At 38.7% G+C, this 20,237-nt stretch overlaps 1 protein-coding gene across 1 annotated transcript in view; it reads left to right on the top strand.

Moving 5' to 3' along the window:
- LOC127435401 (thyrotropin-releasing hormone-degrading ectoenzyme-like) overlaps positions 1 to 20,237 on the top strand; it is a 177,348-nt gene that overhangs the window by 143,295 nt on the left and 13,816 nt on the right. The window contains exons 14-17 of the mRNA XM_051688860.1: positions 3,228 to 3,375; positions 8,492 to 8,589; positions 8,786 to 8,893; positions 17,717 to 17,884. Of these exons, the coding sequence (XP_051544820.1) occupies positions 3,228 to 3,375; positions 8,492 to 8,589; positions 8,786 to 8,893; positions 17,717 to 17,884 (522 nt within the window). The remainder of the gene's footprint in view (positions 1 to 3,227; positions 3,376 to 8,491; positions 8,590 to 8,785; positions 8,894 to 17,716; positions 17,885 to 20,237) is intronic.

Here is a 20,237-nt window from a genome sequence, read left to right as displayed (position 1 = left end):
CCAGTCCACGTAACACAGTTCAGTTAGTTGTGGCGTTTCGTATAGGGACCCCTAGTGTCATTACATCGACACAACGTCGAGTGAGTGACAGATAGGGAACATCTTGGTTACTTTCGTAACCTCCATTCCCTGATGGAAAGAATGAGACATTGTGTCCCTCCTGCCACAACACTGACCTACCCGCTGAAATGGCCGGGACCTTGTCTCAGCTCCTCAGCACAAAACCTGTATGAGTGGTTGCGAGCCAGCTCTTTTTATACCCGTATGTCCGGGGGAGAGGCATGCAAATTCCACCTGCCAATTCCCATTGGCCTTTTCTCAAAGATCAGAGGTGTTTGGGGCTCCAAAGCGTGACCCCTAGTATCATTACATCGACACAACGTCTCGTTCCCTCCATCAGGGAACGGAGGTTACGAAAGTAACCAAGATGTTTTGAAGACATCCTCACTATGCAACATTTTTCAGAAGTGCCTAAAACATTTGCACAGTACTGTAAATAATATTCATAGGTAAATGTTATTAAATTGTTGCAGTTTAATATTTGGTTACCATTGTACAAAAAGGTACAAATAAAACATTAAATATCGGCCCTGCAGATCAGTAATCGGACATGTAAACACAATAATAATAAAAAAAAACAATACCATTTTTTTACATTTAAATTGTGATTTGTGTTGTCCACTGACCATCATTCACTTCACCTTTAACGTGATGCGTCATGCCTTTGCGAAGTAATTGCAGCCTTTTGTGTGCTACTTTGTCTTTAAAAGATAAAGCTTGATGACAGACATCAATCAAGAGAATATGTATTTAATATTTCCATATAATCAGTGTAAAAAAGTGAAATATAGCTGATATTACAGTATTTTAAGTGTTTTAGCACTTAATAATAGGCTGATTAGCTTAGGTACATTTCTGATTGGTTGACAGTTCACAGTTGCATATTATTTCATAATGTTCTTTCCAGACTGAGGGCTGTTTTTTTAAACAACATACTTAATTTGTGATGTAAGGAAGTAGTTCTACACACGTTTTAGGAACTAAACTGAAAATGTCTTGATTTAAACAGATGTGCATGTGGCAAGCATAGTATAGGAAGAATTATTGACTTCAGGGCGTTGAATTATTGAAAATGAATGCATGCCTGAGGTGTAACAGTCACCCCGCTTTGAGAGTCTAAAATATTATTGATTAAATATGTTACACTAACTTCCCATTACCTTGTATCATAAAGATTTTTGACTTGGTAATAAAACTAAGGATCTATAAAATATTAAAGACAGTTTCAAAACTCTCCTTCCTTAGTTCAGTATATTAAAAGCCTGTTTGACCAGGTCTCCTAAGCAACCAAATTGGCCCAGTTGCTAGGGAGGGTAGAGTCACATGGGGTAAACTTCTCATGGTCGTTCTTGGTGGGGCGCATGGTGAGTTGAGCGTGGTTGCCACCACACACGCTATGTCTCCGTGGCAACGCGCTCAACAAGCCACGTGATAAGATGCGCCGGTTGACAGATTCAGACACGGAGGCAACTGGGATTAGTCCTCCCCCACCCGGACTGAGGCGAATCACTACGTGACCACGAGGACTTTAAAAGCACATTGGGAATTGGGCATTCCAAACTGGGAGAAAAAGGGGGAAAATCCAAAAAAACAAAAAACAAATCCTGTTTGAAGGGAGATCACAGTTAATTAGACACAACCCTCTTATAACACTTTGGGTAACACATAGGTATTTATTTACTTGATATCTTAAAATGTGTTTTATGCTTTTCCATGAAATGGTTTGTTTTTAATCTGTTACAACCTTGTTTGTTGCTAATGTTAATACAGTGCAAAACAGTTTCTCAAGACATTGCAAAATAGTTTTCCTGTTAAAACTCTGCTTGGGTAACAGTGAGTGTCTGTGAGTAACTGTGATTAATGTCTCAATTAAATGAGTGTTAGGTGAGCCTGTCCTCAGGAATTTAATGAGTCTGTTTCCAAGTCTGATCACTTCCCTTTTTACCTGACCTCTGATATCAAGTGCTTCTGCTCCCTGAATAAAATTATGGTGAATGAAGATTAATCTCCTGCATTATAAGTCAAAGGGTAATCCAAACACCACAGCACAAGTGAGAGATGTAATGCAAATCAATCTAATTTATAATCTAAGTAAAACTAGAGTTTTACATTCTCTAATCAAAATGTGAACTATGCAAAAATCACCACTAGGATGCTCGGCTGTTTTGGGTCAGGGTGTTCTAGGTGTTGTTTAGTAGCCCATATCAATTATCTTCTGGTCTCTAGATACGGCTCCTGTCCCTCCTTCAATGTACAGTAAATTAATGGGATTTTATCTTCTGTGAGGCGAAATCGCAAATCTAATCAAAAGTAATAGCACGCCTCTCCTCAACAAGCCACACAGTTTGAAGTATCATTCATGCCTGCAGCACAAACAGTGGATGACAAGTTACAGAATCAAGTTTAACACTTAGGGGCTTGTTAGTACTTACACTCTATGTATAAGCAATAGTAATAGTGATGCTTGACTTAGCAAACGACACTAATAAAACATTAATTTGTTTCAGACTCTTGGGAAGTCTAGTCTCTCCTGTGTTTTTGCTCTAAGGATATAGGCCACTTCTCTGTTTCTTCTCTCTCATGGGAGTTTTTAAAAAGGTAGAAGGGAAAATGGACGTGGAACAGAAATAAATGCAGGCAGCGATGGCGATCTGTATTTAAAAGACTGCTAGGATTAATTGTGTTCTAGGAACACAGTGTAATTTGACCAGAGCAAAAGATCCTGCTGAAATACTTCATCCAGGGTTTGATCGGTGCTGCTGTAAATGACAGTGTATGAGGTTTGATCTGTGCTGTTAATGCTCAAGATCTGATGTTTTATGGATGTATGCAAAGTGAAAATGACTGTAGCTGTACAGGAGAACATGTTTTTTGTCTTTCAGCACATTATGACTCACCACACAAAGAAGAATGCCTGCAGTTATTCTAAACGAATAATGGTGGACAAAATTAATCATTTGAAATCAAATGTTAAAGATCTGTCTACCAAAGACGAAATTAGGCTTACATTTTTTGTTGTGTTAGACACGTTTACCGTATCTGTCAATGTCATTACATTAATTCATTGCTTGCATCTGATTTCAGTGTGACTTTTTTATTTTAGTCACTTTATAACCATCTGTTCTCTCTCTTTTTTCCTTCTCTCTCTCTCTCTCTTATTTGTCTAGAGCGGGGTATCTGCCTCAAAACGTCCCCCTGCAGATCATCTCATACTTGTCTCAGGAGAGTGAGTTTCTGCCATGGCACGCTGCTAGTCGAGCTCTTTACCAGCTGGACAAACTTCTGGACCGTACCGAAGACCACAGTCTATTTAGTGTGAGTCTGACCTCACATCAGTTCAGGGTCTGTTTAGTGTGAGTCTGATCTTGTATCGGTTCAATGTCTGTTTAGTGCGAGTCTGATCTCAGAGCAGTTCAGTGTCTGTTTAGTGTGAGTCTGATCTTGTATCAGTTCAGTGTCTGTTTAGTGCGAGTCTGATCACACATCAGTTCAGGGTCTGTTTAGTCTGAGTGTGAGGCGATGTCACCAATAGCCCCCGTTTAGACCCTGCCATGGTCATTATTGGTGTGTGTTTATGTTGTTGGGCCTCATGTATACAGATAGAAGACAAAGGAAGGCCTAACACAGTCGTAAAAACATAACTCAAGCCCCCACATTCCAAGTCGTAAAATATATTGATAGAAATTGCGCCAAAATCAAACAAAGGGAGTCCAAAACAGACTACAAATCCCATGAAGCCTTGCTCACTAAAGGATCATACTCTCAACTCCTATTGGATGAGGCACACAACAGAACGCACCTCAAACCATGACATCATCAGGAGTTGAAATACCTCTGAAATGCTTCCGGGATTTGCTTCCAGCAACTTTGTTTGCAGTGTGTAGACGTAGCTCATCGCTGCTTTCATATGCAACCTCGTGGCACAAGGAAGTAACGTCCGACTTTGCCCTACTGTGGCCATACAATCTCCATCTCGCTGGACGAGTTGAGATTACTCTGTGTTCAACCGAACACTCTAACGGATCCGAAGGAGACCGCCGAGCAATCCGCATTTTCATCCGTTTGCCTGCAGAAGTGAAGAGATTAAAGATTTCTCTTCAATCTTCAATCAAGTCGACATTTCTGAGTTCTCCGCCAGCCTGCCGAGAATCAACAGCCGTACCGCCCGCCGACAGAGCGAGGAAACGGCCTCCCGTCATCACCCGAGCCTCGAGGAACCGAGTCTGAGTTAAAGGACGGAGGAAAACACATTCTACCTGTGTCCTCATGCGATTCAAGTAAGAGGTTTACGTCTGGGCAGAGATAGAATATTATAGTGTGTTATTCTTGTGTTTCAAGGTTTTTGCTTGTACAGTTTACGGACCGCCATGTCCGCTCATCATTAATACTCAGGGTATTAATTATCACGAATTTGTTTTGCTGTATTGTGGTCCAACCAAACTGGACTGTTGTGCATTTTCGCCATCGCGGGTGAAACTGGCAAACTGAGTTATCCATTAAAGAGTCAAATAACGTGGGACTTTTACGAGCCGTCCACGTGTCTCTGAGTGATAAACTAACAGCTGCTTTCTCTCCCATGATCGTAAAATCGGCTTCAGGGCCGTCACTTAATTCTCTCTCTCTCTCTTGTACTAACCACACACACACACACACACACACACACACCTTACGTGTTATAGGATTATTTTTATTTCCATATCTAATCATATCACTGTTTAGGTTGTAGTTGTAAGTCGGAAGTTTATTGACTGCATTGTATTAATTATTAATTGATATTACTGCATAATAAACTTTGTTTATATTACAAAGAGAAGTGTTTTGGTTTGTTTTGCATATGCCTGTGTCATGCTGACGGGATGTCAGTGCTCGGATTCAAGCCTTCATTCATTGTTTTTTTCCCCTAAAATCGATATTCTTTGGATGTCGATTTTCCTAAGAAAACAATCTAATATTGAGACTGTTTTACTATCTGGTTATTAGTCCCTGATTCCAGGGTGGTGCCCCGTCAATGTTAATCCTTATTAATATTCTATTGATTTTTGATAATTGATAATTATCTTTGATGATTGTTGAATTTGAATGATCAATAAGTTAGTGTTAATTTTAATTAATGTTTCATCGATGTTAACAATTAACGATTATCTTTGATAACTGTTGATTTAAAGGATTAAAAAAGCTAACATTGATTCTCATCAATGTTCTATTGATTTTAATAATTAATAATTATCTTTGATAATTATGAATTATTGCTAATAACCAAACCTGCTCCTAAACGTAGCGTACTACATTTACTGGAGCCCCATTTGAGGTTTTAATGAGTTAGATTCAATTAATTAAAATATTAATTAATAACTAAAGAAATAATTATTAATTATTTCTGATAGTAACACTGATCTAAACAACCAGTAAAGCCCTACAATGTGCTTGTAAGTGTGTGTGTTTTAAGAATTACATTTGCAGCCTAGCGGGCCTAATAATCATTCACTTGCCTCAGTAAGAGAGCATGAAGGAGAGAAGTCACCTTAAATTAGCCATGACCACCTACTGCGACATTTCTCTGGACCGTATGGCAACTCGAAACACACACACTCTCAGCTCTGTATACTGTATAGAATACAAAATATTAATGTTAGAGTAATGTAACATAACAGTAAATTTACATTACACTAAACATTAATTGTATTTAAAGTGCTTAAAATTAAGTGAGCATTGTTTTGTTTTTATTAGAGCTGTCAGAATTAACGCGTTAAATGCGATTTAAAAGTTTAACGCGTTAAGTTTTCTTAATCGCAATTAACGCATTTTCCATTAATACAACATAAACACTGGTGTGAAGGGCAGAAACTTTGTAATGTTTCCACCCGGAGTCATAACACTTGTGTATATGCCACAGCGCCAGAGCCTGAGCCTACACGCTTAGCATAAAATAGAATAACGTGGCAGTCCCATAGACATGCTATGGGCGGAACATACTATTAACACTTTAATTGACTGTTACGCTCTCTCCTATGATAGAGCCACGGAGGTTGTCATCTCAGTAAATAAAATAATCTCTGACAGTGCTTCCCTGTCAGTGATAAAATGATGGAGAAAGGACGTCTTAACACTGTTTGATTTACAAAACAAGCCCAGATGGGACTTTTGATAGAAATCAAGTATTTTTCAGCCTATGTAAGGCATGTTTTAATTACCACAGAAGCACATAAAATAAAACTATAAACAAAATGCAGAATGAGACGTTTTTGTTTGCAAGCACTTTTCATGGTGTGTTCAAAGTGGCGCATGGCTTTGGCGTGAATTGCCACAGTCTACCGGCAGATTAATATTGTGGAGTATAAGAATTTAAGAGATATAATGGCCATTGCAATGAATATGCAACCTATGTGGGGACTAGTTTTTTTCAAACTCCCACTTAGACTTTGGGAAATGTTTAATGTTACTTGAATAGGTGCTATTTTAGTGCATTGTCTTTTATATTGTTGAAGGCTTTGTTTAGAAAATGTTAATAAAGCATTATATTGCTACATGTTGTTTTGATTTCTTTCCTAAAATGGAAATAAATGAATTTTGTCAAGAATAGACGTATATAGTGTCAAATTTCAATGCTTTTAAAATCTGCGATTAATCGCGATTGACTACAAAAAAAATATGCGATTAATAGCAATTACAAATGTTAATTGATTGACTGCACTAGTTTTTATATTTGTTTAACCCTTGTATTCTCTTCCTTTATGCTTTACCTTAAAGGTATTGGGGGTCCCCACACACTAAAAGTGTGATTGTAGCAATTTTTATTTATTTATTTATTTATTCATTTATTTATTTTACAAATTCTATATCACTTTCAGTTAGTTTTCAATTAGTCATTATTCAATTAGACATTATCAAATACATTAAAGATGGTATTTTTGTCAAAGTTTAGCTTTTTTGTTGTTTTTGTTTGAGGTGTTTGTGTCAGTTTTTGCAGTGAAGCCCCATAAATGATTACATATCATGGTACAACAAAGACAAGACATAAGATTTTAGTCACCTGTTATTTATTGCAAACATCCCAATTTAATTCATTAACTTAATAAGAAGAAATAAATAAAGTGTCAATAAAACCAACAGCAATAAACAGAAATGAACAGGAGTGAACAGTGAACGTAGTACTAGAATAACATTTTGCTATGGCAAACTTGGCATTTTTGCAAAATTCTGAACATTCAGTGAACTGAATAGCAATAAAGAGCAACAACAAATTAATTTATTTATAATAATAATAAAAAAAACTAGAACAGTACAGAACTGTGAGAATGATACTAAGTATCAGAAACAATTGTCTTTTTTCATGAATCAACGCACATCTGGCAGAAGGTCACGAAAAAGTTGTGAGCCTTGCAGGTGGTTTTTTTTTTTGTTTGTTTGTATTTTTTTTGTTTTTTTGCAGTTTGTGCATATCATGCTGCCTTTCAAACCCTTTTTACGGGGACACACCTAACACCTTTTCATTTTGTGAGGTGGAGCTGCTGTGGAGGGGCCTGCAACTTCATCTCTGAAGTAGATATATATATATATATATATATATATATATATATATATATATATATATATATATCAGCCTTTGATCTGTGTGTGTGTGTGTGTGTGTGTGTGTGTGTGTGCATTGTGGATGTGTAATGGTCTCATCCTTTCATCTCTCTCTCTCTCTCTCTCTCTCTCTTAGCGTTGCCAACTTTTTGGCACACGAATACAGGACGCTTGAGCCCCTTTGAACATTTTGTTGATTCAATACAGGGCATTTCGCCATCTGATCGGGGTCCCGCTCAAGCGTCTTCCTGCTGAAATGACAATAGGCTTCCCGTATGGGACATCTTCATTTCAGTCGAAATACAGGATGTCCCGGCTAATACGGGACAGTTGGCAACCCTACTCTCTGTGTGTGTGTGTGTGTGTGTGTGTGTGTGTGTGTGTGTGTGTGCGTGCGCACACGTGCATGTGTTCATTTTGTTTGTGTAATGTTCTATAAAACATTCTATAAAAAATGCTCTCTGTTGCAGTCTCACCTATTCATTCCTGTGTGTGTGAGCACATGTATTCCACAATGTGGATATGTTATAGTATCACTCCTTTATTTCTGTGTGTGTGTTCTGCATTGTGGTGGATTTAATGATTTTATTTCAGAAAAAAAAAAAAAAAAACTGTTTTTTCGTCTTTCCCATTCATTTCCAACACCATGAAAGGTACTTTTTTTTTTCCACACCACCACACCATCAGAATCCAGCCCACTTTTTTTATGTGTTTGTATAGATGGGTAATGTCAGCAAAGTCACAAAATCTCATGCCACTGAGATGAAGGAAACCACGTTTTTAAAGAAGCAAAATTCAAAAGGGGTCATTTTTGACCCCAGTACCACGCAAGAGTTAATCTTTGTTTCTTCTCTATCATCAGGACTATGTGCTAAAACAGGTGGCACCAAAGTATCACAAGATGGGCTGGCCATCCACTTCCTCTGACGGCTCCTTCATGCAGGTTGCTTATCAGACCGAGTGAGTCTATCTTTAATCCTATGTCCATCTTGAATTATATATTACTTGTATAATATTATATGTAATCTAACTGAGTACACTGAATTGCATAGTGTAAGTCCGATATATTCTACCTCAGTGATAACAGTGACCTCAGTAGACCTGTTTTAAATTTTAACTTTAATTCCTCCTGGAACGTTTCCTGTTTCCTCCTCAGAGAGCTACAGAAAGAGGTGATCATGCTGGCCTGTAGTTTTGGAAACAAACACTGTCACCGCCAAGCTGTGTCTCTCATTTCAGACTGGATTTCCAGCAACAAGAACAGGTCAGGGAGTTTACAGACTTTACAAACTCTTTGAGTTATCAACTCACTGAATCTGCTTGGATTACTGAGTTACCAACTCATTCATTTACTCAATCTGGGATGTAGTGTCCTTCTGCAAAACTAGAATTCTTCATAAAACACTGGTGTCACATTGATTTTTCTTTTGCTGTCTAAGAAAATATTCAAAGGAAAATATATACATCATTCTGACAGCATAAATAGAGCCACCAGCACCGAAGTGAGCCAGAGTGAGATTCTTTGATTTGTTCAAACACACAATACATTTGTATTGAGAGATGAGTGAATAAGAGCTGTGAATAGAGTGTGGGTGTATGTGTATGGACACTTTGAGGTCTGATCAATGCGTCCAACACATCAACCCTGTCAACATTAATACAGTAGGAGCTCTATTTTAAGTGTCCATAGCAACACACATTTGTTCATCTTATTTTTTTATTTTTATTTTTTGTTTGTTTTTTTGTCCCCAGTGTCCACAGCAATGTTCACATTCTTGACAGTAATCTACTGTCATACACACAGCACCACCAGCAGCACTAATGACCATAGTGCAGAATAAACACTAAGGGTGGTTTCACATATAGTATATTTTAAGTGAACCAAACCCAGTTCGGATAAAGTGAACCAAAAAGGGAACCAGCCGCAAATGACCTCAGTGCTTTTGGTGTTCACAATGTAAGTGGACTTAAAAGAGGACCCAGTTTCTTTTTTGGTCCTCTTCACATTAATGTGGTCTCAGATCCCTTGTTGCTCACACCACAGCCCCTTAAGAACTCAGACCCCATTGCAGCTAGGGCTGTCACGATTATGACATTTGGCTGACAATAATTTTTCATAAATAATTGTGATTTATTATGATAAGCAACTGTCATATAAACTGTCATACTACTTAAGGTTCATGTATGCTTATTACAGATAGGCCTACACCTTAAGTAGTAATTTATTGATATTTAACTTGAAATCATATAATAAAATGGGGCTATACGATTACTTTTAAGGGTTTAAAGAATATTTAATTTTTAATTAAAAAATATTTACAGGGATCTAATTACATAAAAAGCACCTCCTCCTGCGTGTCATTTACATTGTGTGTATGAGCCAAGAATATTTGCCATTGTGCAAATAAAATTTTAAGTGAAACTATAAAAATCGTCACTTTCGTGGGAGTTTGGCGGGAACCTCCATAGACGGTACGCCCATCAGAGCTGCTCTGCTCTGAATCTGCTTTTCTCTGGCCGGTCCATTCATTTTAGGTGCTCAAATAATACAACAAGAACAGAATGAGAGACACAAAAACACGTCATGTAATCATGGTATATCTATATTCGCTTAAAATTCCCATATGTGGATAGTAAATTGTGACTGGAATATGAAGTATGAAATGCAGCTATGTATGGCAAGCCATGAGGTACTTATGTCATAAAATGCAAAGCAGACTGGTACCTCTTTGCTTTCACATCGCACAAATCAGTTGAACCGCAAAAAGACCCACAAACAAACCATACTCAGACCACCTACCGAATTCGTCTGAGTACGGTTCGCTTTTGGGTCCTTTTAGGGGGTCTGACACCTCTTGGGTTGTTCACATATATACGTTATACCTCTGAGAGTGCTTTGAGTGCTCAAACGAACTAGGAGTGAAAACGCCCTAAACCAGAGGGCGAGCAGCACAGTTGTGGGTGTGTATTTGAAGATGTTGGTCTTATCCTCCATAAGATATTGTGTTTCCCCACATTTCAGAGAACGATTTCTTTCTCAGGCCTTGGCTTTATATAATTTGTATTTAATTACTTCTTAATCTCTATCATGACTGGGCATTGTCTGATGTCAGCAGGCTAATCTATTTAACTACTGTTTGCCTATATTCTTGCTTTCAACATTTGAAAAGCTGGATTCAGTTGAATTAAAAGTATTTGGCCTCTGCAGTCAAAGATTCTGCTATCCAATATCCCACTATTTTCCATTTTTACCCTGCTGGCCTGTGAAGTGAATGCAGTGTGAGCTCAGTGTGAGTGCAGTGTGAGTTCAGTCTGTGTTTAGTGTGATTCCAGTGTGATTTCTGTATTGGGGTTTTTATTGGTGTCTGAACAGACAGAATGTCTCGGAACTGACCTCTGAACAGAATTCCTCTTGTGACTGCTGTTACTAGACCTATCATCAACTGACTGGCAATGTTCCCTCTAAGCTATGCATGTGCGCTGCTGTGCACTTCTGATATTTCTCAAGCACAGATGGAAATAAAAACAGAGAGCAAACTCAGTTGTTTGGGAAAATCTAAGAGATTTCATGTAACGGAGCTAAATGCATGCTCCGTGTTTCAACTGGAGACCATATGAATGTTCATTTTTTCCAGTATAAAGCTGAAACTTTGAGTGAAATCTTCTATGAAATCAAGGTGGTAATAGGCATTATTAAGTCGTGAAACAACACATACACATAACCGCATTTACTGTGAGGAGCGAGTGCTACTGGTGAATGCGGAAATGCGGCTGCCCAAATGGTTAAATGTGTTTTATGGTCAATGCCCGTCCCGAGAGGGCCGTCCCGAGAGTGATTAACATAACAGTCTTATGTGAATGAAAACAGGTGCAACAAAAAATCAGGTCTGTGTCAAAATATCGGATCTGTGCATAAGACTTTGCAGAGTAAATACACTAATTCAGCCTCATAGATCTGCCGCTGTCTATTATGTTGTTAATATTAATCAAAAAACAATATTGAAAAAAAAGCGACTGTCTAATCTTTATTCATTTTTTTATTAGCCTACTATGTTGTTAATTTATACTTAAGCTACTGCTTTATTATTATGACTATTTACCTAAATAATTCAAAACATGAAGCAATGTTTACTTAGAGATACATTTAAGCAACATGCCATTGTTTAATTTAATATGTTAAAATATACATTTAATATTTAGCTTTTTAAATAATATGCTATTGAACACACTCCTTTATAAATATCATGTTGATATAATCGATATAAATAAAAATATCAAGAATTGTGAAATTTCACAGAAATTGATACCAACAAAGATTGTACCTGTATACCTGTACACCTAGTTATTCATGCAATTATCTAATCAGCCAATCATGTGGCAGCAGTGCAATGTATAAAATAATGGAGATACGGGTCAGGAACTTCAGTTAATGTTCACATCAACCATCAGAATGGGGGGAAAATGTGATCTCAGTGATTTCGACCGTAGCATGATTTTTGGTGCCAGACGGGCTGGTTTGAGTATTTCTGTAACTGCTAATCTCCGGGGTTTTTCACGCACAACAGTCTCTAGAGTTTACTCAGAATGGTGCCAAAAAAAAATAAAAAAATTAAAATACATCCAGGGAGTGGCAGTTCTGTGGATGGAAACATCTAGTTGATTAGAGATGTCAACAGAAAATTGCCAGACTGGTTCGAGCTGACAGAAAGGCTACGGTAACTCCGATAACCACTCTGTACAACTGTAGTGAGCAGAGTAGCATCTCAGAATGCACAACATGTCAAACCTTAAGGTGAATGGGCTACAACAGTTGGAGACCACGTCGGGTTCCACTTTTGTCAGCCAAGAAAAGAAAGCTGAGGCTGCAGTTGGCCTGTCATCTGTGAACCTCAGCAGAAATCGAGATTCATCAGGCCATATTGTTCCAGTTGAACTGCTCAGTTTTGGTGAGACTGTGTCCAATTCAGCCAGCTAGCCCACTGCATTTAGCCTAAGTGACAGTGCAATCAAGCTATACATATAATTGGTAAATGTGGTCTCTGAATTTAATCTGTGACCTTGGAGTTGCTAGCATCATGCTCTACCAGTTGAGCTGCACAAACAAAACCAGTTGAGCTATTGAAACATGCATGCAACATGATACCTTAAATTGTGTGGCTTGTTGAGGAGAGGTGCGTTATTACTTTTTCTAAGCAACTGAACTCACAATTTAATACCATGGTTCCTTTTTTGTGAATCTTGAGTCCTCATCATCTTACGAGACTTTAATACGTAGGGAGTAGGTATTCAACCATTTGGTAAAAGTGCTGTTTGCACTTTATGTATTTACTTTTTTTTTATTTATTTTTTTTATTATTGTGCCATGTTTTTCTGAGTCTGCCAAATGTGTCCTTCATTGTCCTTTCTTTAACAATGACCTCTAGTCCTGTTGGGATAATAAAATGTCAGTTAAAGTTTATATTCAAGGATGAGCAGATCATAAAAGAGGAATATGTTTGACCTTTGTGTGTTTTTATGGTTTAGGTGATAACAATGTCACAGGAATGATCGAGCTGCATTTATGGTTTAGAAACTACGAGGAGAGGCTTCAGATCAGTGTACAGCCAGAGACACACTAACAAAAGCTCCTCCTGTGCTTTATTGATAAAAAAATAAAAAAAATTATACCACAGACTGAACAAAAAGACAACAATGGATATTATCAAAGTCATACGCCTCTGTCGAGGGGAAACTGTGCCAACTAAACTTTTGTGTGTGTGTGTGTGTGTGTGTGTGTGTGTGCAGTGATGAGGCTCACACTATGCTCAAAATTACTCTAAGAACATTGTAAGATTCAATATCATAAGTCACAGATGTAAGAAAATCAGATTTGTGTTTTGTGTCATCTCCCATCTCTGCGCATTCATCTGAAAATGCCTTAGAAAATTGAGTTATCCAAATTTCATGGTTCCGGAACGGAACACCACACATATAATTTCCTAACTGACGTGTTTTAAATTCACTTGTCTTTCTGCATCGGTTCTAAACAAGACAACACCTTCACATGTGTGGCAATTTCAATAAGTTACTGGAGGTTCAGTTTTCTGTATTTCTACATCAAAACTCCCAGAGGCTCTGATGGCTCATTCAGAATCAGCATGTCTATATTGCACTTTGTTTGAGCAAATCAAAAACTCAGTGGCTGTAACACTGTGGCTTCTGCAGGGGTTTAATGTTATTTCTTATGGTAGAGATATTACATGCATCACTTCATGACTCTCTTTATATGGATGAGAGCTCTGTTGTAGCTCTATTGTAGACTTATTATTTTGTGAACTGTAACCAGAAATGTATTACAGGTCCATAGAGAGCTCTTATTTATGACCTGTATATCTGAGACATGCTGTCTGACTATATATTACACTCTGCTTCTTAGATTCACTTTGTGAACTGCTGTAGAGGCCTGCAGTGATGATCTGCCTCATTTTCACAACTTACATTTTGACCTCAAGAAAAGATGATTTTCTAAGGTCACAGATAAGATCAGATCAGTGTTACCGTGAACAATTTCATGTTTCAGGTTGAAGCACAATCTGCAGCCAAAGGGCAAAAAGATGGTTTGTGATTTTTCAGATGGCAGAAGACCACTTGAAAAGGAGGAATGAAAAGTGATCCGGTTTAAATGTAAATGCCTTGAGAATTGTAAAGGACAATTTAAATACAGTTTTCCTTATACATGTTGTCACTAATGTGATCATGTTTAGAATGTTGTCAAAAAGCAGCAAATAAATAAATATAAAATAATAATAATAATAATAATAATAACTTTCACACATCCATATAAATATGAACATAGAAATACACTTGCACACCATTTTTCATTGATTCTTCTGGAGGTGACATGTAGACTTGTGACAAAAAAACTATTTCTCAAACAAGTAACATTTTCAATCCAAGAGAACAGAATTCACAGGAAATAAAACAATATTTAGTGTGAACACATTGTGGTCTGATGGGGTGTAAATCTGATGTAGGGGGAAATAACAGATTGTGCTGTAACATGTTTAATGAACATACTCCATCACATAACACAGAAAGTTACACTGGCAGCAAGTGGCACATTGCCATACAGCAAAACAAGATTGCTCTCATGACACCATGTAACAAATTTATTTTATTTTTATTTTTTGGTTCCTGGGTAGTAAGTGTTATTTCCCAATTGCTTATGGCTCAAAAGTATAGAAAATGTCTATTCTTCCCCACAAACTTTGCTTTTGTGACCAGGACAGCGATATTTTGAAATGTACCTATTTTCCAGAACATTCCAGATAGATTCAGTGCTTAGTAAACTTGGAGTAACTTCTAGAACTTTCCAGTAATATAAATAGTAGTATAAATACAGGGGCCTTAAGCCCACCAGTTCAGTTTAGTTCCAGCTGCCTAAGTGGATACATATCTGCATTTTTATGATATGGCATCAAGAAGCTGCAAGCATCCGGCAGACGCATTTTGCTATGTCTGCGACCAATTTATCAAGACAAGAGCGAAAAAGTACTCCGTGGAAGCATCTGCTAAGATGTGTGAGGCCTACAAGGCATATTTCAGCATGCCTATCGGGGATCAAGACAAACCCTGGGCACCTCATTTCACCTGCGAGCACTGCAAAAAAACTCTGGAAGGTAAGATGGACAATTGTTGCTCGGCATTTTATGTTATAAAATGTGTTAATTTTTAAAATTGTAAAAGTTTTTAATTGTAAAATGTTTTAAAATGTTCAATGTTATTGAAAAAACATATACATGAAAAATGTTGCGAGAATCTCATACACATTAGTCGTGTGAAATAAATGTATTTTTGTAGGATGGTACAGAGGGGAAAAGAGAGCCACGAAATTCGCTATCCCAAGAATTTGGCGGGAACCCACTGACCACTCAAGCAACTGCTACTTCTGCATGGTGGACCCTTCCAAACGTCGGACTGACAAGAATGCACCTTCACCCATCGCCCCTGTGCTACACTGCCATGAGCTCCCCATACCCACTCCTCCGGAGAGAGAGCAGCCGTCTTTAGAAGAGAGCAGCAAGTCAGAGAGTGAGGAAGACGTTGTAGATCCAGATGACAATTTCAGAGGTGGAGCTGAGGAGAGAAACCCATACTAGCAGCAAGTCAGAGAGCGAGGAAGATGTTGTAGATCCAGATGACAATTTCAGAGGTGGAGCTGAGGAGAGAAACCCATACTACCCCAACCAAAAAGACCTCACCGACTTGATTAGAGATCTTGGTCTCACCAAGTCCAATGCCGAGCTTTTGACATCTAGGTTCAAGCAGTGGAACTTGTTGATGAAAGTGTGCAAGTCGCAGATCAGAGGAAGAGTCACCAATATTTTTCCAGCTTCTTCACCCATCAAGATGGGCTCTGCTTCTGCCACAATGTGACCAGTCTGTTCGAGGCAATCGGAATCGCCTGTAACCAGAATGAGTGGCGCCTCTTCATTGACAGCTCATCCAGGAGCCTCAAAGCCGTGCTGCTCCATAATGGTAACAAGTACCCTTCTCTTCCCCTGGCTCACTCGGTGCACCTCAAAGAGGATTACAACAGCATCAAGACCTTGCTGGACGCCTTGAAGTATGATGAATATGGCTGGGAGGTCATAGGAGACTTCAAAGTGGTGGCATTCCTGATGGGTCTCCAAGGCAGTTTTACCAAGTTTCCCTGCTATCTTTGCCTTTGGGACAGCAGGGACACCAAGGTGCACTACCACAGACTGGCCACAGTGGATCGAGTTCTCTGTGGGGAAGAACAACGTCAAGTGGGAGCCACTGATGGACCCCCGGAAGGTGCTGATGCCACCACTGCACATCAAACTGGGCCTCATGAAACAATTTGTCAGAGCTCTAGATAAGGAGTCGGCAGCCTTCAAGTACCTTCAAGACTTCTTCCCAAAGCTGTCTGAGACAATGGTCAAAGCCGGTGTCTTCATCAGACCACAGATAAAGAAGATCCTGGAGTGCAATGAATTCCCCAAGAAGCTCACTAGTAAGGAGAAAGCAGCTTGGAACAGCTTTGTCGCAGTGGTTCGGGGCTTCCTCGGCAATCACAAGGCTGAAAACTATGTGGAGCTGGTTGAGACTCTGGTGAAGAACTACGGCACAATGGGCTGTAGGATGTCCCTCAAAGTCCGTATCCTTGATGCTCGTCTTGATAAATTCAAGGAGAACATGGGAGCGTACTCGGAGGACCAAGGCGAGCTCTTCCATCAGGACATACTGGACTTTTAACACCACTACCAAGGACAGTATAACGAGAACCTGATGGGAGACTACATTTGGGGGCTGATTCGTAAAAGTGATTTACAGTATAATTGTAAATCTCGAAAAACTACTCTCTTCTAAATCTTTTGTAGTCATTTTTGTATTACTTTAGTATAAATACATATGAATTTGGATTCATATGTTGTTTTTTTCTTTATGTGAACGAAAAGACACAAATTCACCCGTTTTCTCATTGGAAATAGTTACATTTCAAAATATCACTGTCCTGGTCACAAAAGCAACGTTTGTGGGGAATAATAGCCATTTTCTATACTTTTGAGGCATAAGCAATTAGGAAATAACACTTACTACCCAGGAACAAAAATTGTGTTACATAGTGTAATCAATGAAACTATTTACATTGCAAGTGCCCGATGTCACTGCATTTGCAGTCAAGACAGCTTTGTTGAGCATAATGGCAGTGATCTAAATTTGTCATGCTGTGATGCTCACTTAGAGCGTCAATTGGGTATAAAGTTTATGGATCCTCAATAAAATCTATAAAAATTGAGAGAGGAAAACAAATAAACCACAAACATTCCCCCATATTTATGTACACATATGCTTATCTAGATGTCTCTATCTCCAAGTATTCCCTTGACTATAAAAGTTAACCTCTGCATTTATGTGAAAGAAAATGATAAATTCATGACCTGTTTTTAGCTCCATCAATTCAGTTGTAAATGTTAAATATGAGCTTCAGTGATTGTGAATGTTGGCGTAAAGTTTTTTACCTGCAGATATTATCCAGCTTCTTTCTTCAAATAAATGTTACCATCAATGTTCTGTCCTCCAGGATTCCACCCAATGTGCGGGACATTGTGTACTGCACAGGCGTGTCTCTCATGGATGAGGATGTGTGGGAGTTTATCTGGATGAAGTTTCACTCATCCACTGTTGTCTCTGAGAAGAAGGTTCTTCTGGAGGCCTTGACCTGCAGTGACAACATCTTTCTGCTCAGCAGGTCAGTTGAAAATCTTACAGCTCATTAAGAAGTCACAAATGGTATGAAGCAAATGATAAACAACTCCAAATAACATACTACTGCAAGGTTGACACACTGAGCTTGTTTACATGTACACCAGAAAGACGTTTATTGCTAGAAAGCTGCTTAAGACTGAAGAGCTGCTTTCCTGTTTACATGCACTGTGTTTGTGGCTTTTTCTTTACTCCTGTATACATGCGGCTCAGTCAGTAAGCAGCTTTCTCCACAGTAACATTTTTCTATGACGCTTGTGTAAATAACAAACATAGTGTCTGAGGATGACTTTCTAATTTTTATTCTGTTGCTTGGCTTTTTATTTTTTCTTCAGATATTCCAGAGGTTCTGTGTTTGTTTCCTTAATTTTCCATCGTGACATGCAGCAGAATTGCGCTGCAATAGTGGGCTGTCCCTAATGTGCTTAAGCTTGTATACTCAGGCTTGAGGGACAGTAGTTTATATTTTAAAATTGTTGTGTATAAATTGGCATGGCTTATAGTGTGCGAGTATGATTTTATTTTTATTTTTATTTATTTTTTTCATTTGTAACCCCAGAAATGTTGAACTTTTTTCGCTGTGTTGACCATGTTGATATGATGTAGAGCTACATCCTATGATGTTAGTTATCCAGTCTGTTCCACACACATAGGCACTCTTCAAACACCCATTAGAATGGGGCTTATGCATTTACATGGCCACATAAGCCGTGTTCTCCAGAAGAGACCTAAGTGTGTTTAACCACTTTCTCTTAATCCTTTAAGCGATGTAGGGAAAACAGCATTTGTATTTACATTGTTTCAGAATGCTGCTTTCTGCCAAAAACCTGGAATAAACAGTGTTCTTAAGTGCATAAAAATGAGGTCATCGATCAATCAGTCTTGAGTGAAAGTTGATGAGCAATGCACGCAGATTGATCTTGGCATACATTAGAGTGCAGCTCCTAGCTTAAAAAATGATTCTTCATAAATCATACTGGAACATCTTTGACATTCTGGTACCATCCACCAACCTTTGAGTCCCTAATGCACTTCTCAATTGAATTAGAGATTCAAACCTGGATTCGAACCCACTTCTCCCATTAGCAGCACGGCTTAAGATGCCTTGAGCATAAGTGCTAACTGCTAGGGCATAGCTCCAGCATTAAGTCAGGAGGCGGGAACCGACTGAACAGTAAACAAAGTTTAATGGTAAAATTCAACTGAAAACAACATAAAACAAACATTAACACAGACACACACAACATGGCCGCCTGCGTCTCTTTCTCTCGAACTGGCGCCTCCGGCTTTTCTTTATCCCCCTCCCGGCTGATTAACCTGATCCAGGGCCGACCGTGTGTCCTCACGGCCCGGCCCTGCCCTCCTCCTCGTCACAATCCCTCATCCTGTCCTTATACTGTCACTCACACCAGTAGAGCTCCACTCACTCCTCTGACAGGCCAGTGAAGATGATGGCTGGTGTAGGAGCTTTTCTGTGAAGTCTCCATGGTGTCCCTAAATACTCTCCAGCTCAATAGCAGGATGAGAATGGTGACGGATTACACCTTGTCCAGCCCAGACGAGGAGATCCCAGAGCCCACACACATTCTGAAGAAGTTCTCTCAGGACACACTAGAGGTTTGACGTCTCCATTTATATGTGGTGTGCTGTTTTATGGATGCACTGAGAGAGAAACTGGGCCATTTAAAGAGAGCCAATATGACCCATTTTGGCAGTGAACTTTCAGTAGGCCTATACAATATGATTGCTTTGCAACGGATTCAGAGTAGCTCTGTTGAGAGGGATGTGCTTTGCATTGTACAGAGACACAAGATGTAGAACAAACTTGTGCCTATATTTCAGGGCTCTGCATCCAGGCTTCATAATTTTTTATGATATGATCCTATTTATCTTATTACAGTAGTCAGTGAGGGACCTTTTCATGTTTTTTTTATTTTTATTATTTTTTTATTTTTTTATAGCAATTGTCTTTCTGGAAGGTAAAATCAATGTGTCTTACATGCTCTGTGATCCATGACTGTCCTATACAATGCACCTAGATACCTCATCTCATCATTAGAGAAGCTGCACCATGAATACAAGATTCATATTATAGAGAAGAAACACCTAGAGCCTTTGAAAGAAACCTCCAGCATTCTCCTCCAAAACAAACTCTTGCAAAGTCTTTCATGGCAACACTGCTTCTGATGGTGGGGAATGTGATTTTGACAAACTGGACATGTTGCTGGATCAACATCCTTGTTGGTCCTGGAACAATATTTCTATCAACCTTCCTATCTGATTTTAGGGATAGGGTAAATAGTAAGGCTTAGTGCTGGGTTCAATGGGTTGCACACCAC

Source organism: Myxocyprinus asiaticus, chromosome 45 (genome assembly GCF_019703515.2).
Source record: "Myxocyprinus asiaticus isolate MX2 ecotype Aquarium Trade chromosome 45, UBuf_Myxa_2, whole genome shotgun sequence".
Taxonomy (NCBI): domain Eukaryota; kingdom Metazoa; phylum Chordata; class Actinopteri; order Cypriniformes; family Catostomidae; genus Myxocyprinus; species Myxocyprinus asiaticus.
Note: the sequence above shows the minus strand (reverse complement) of the source record. Positions and strands in the feature narration are given on the sequence as shown.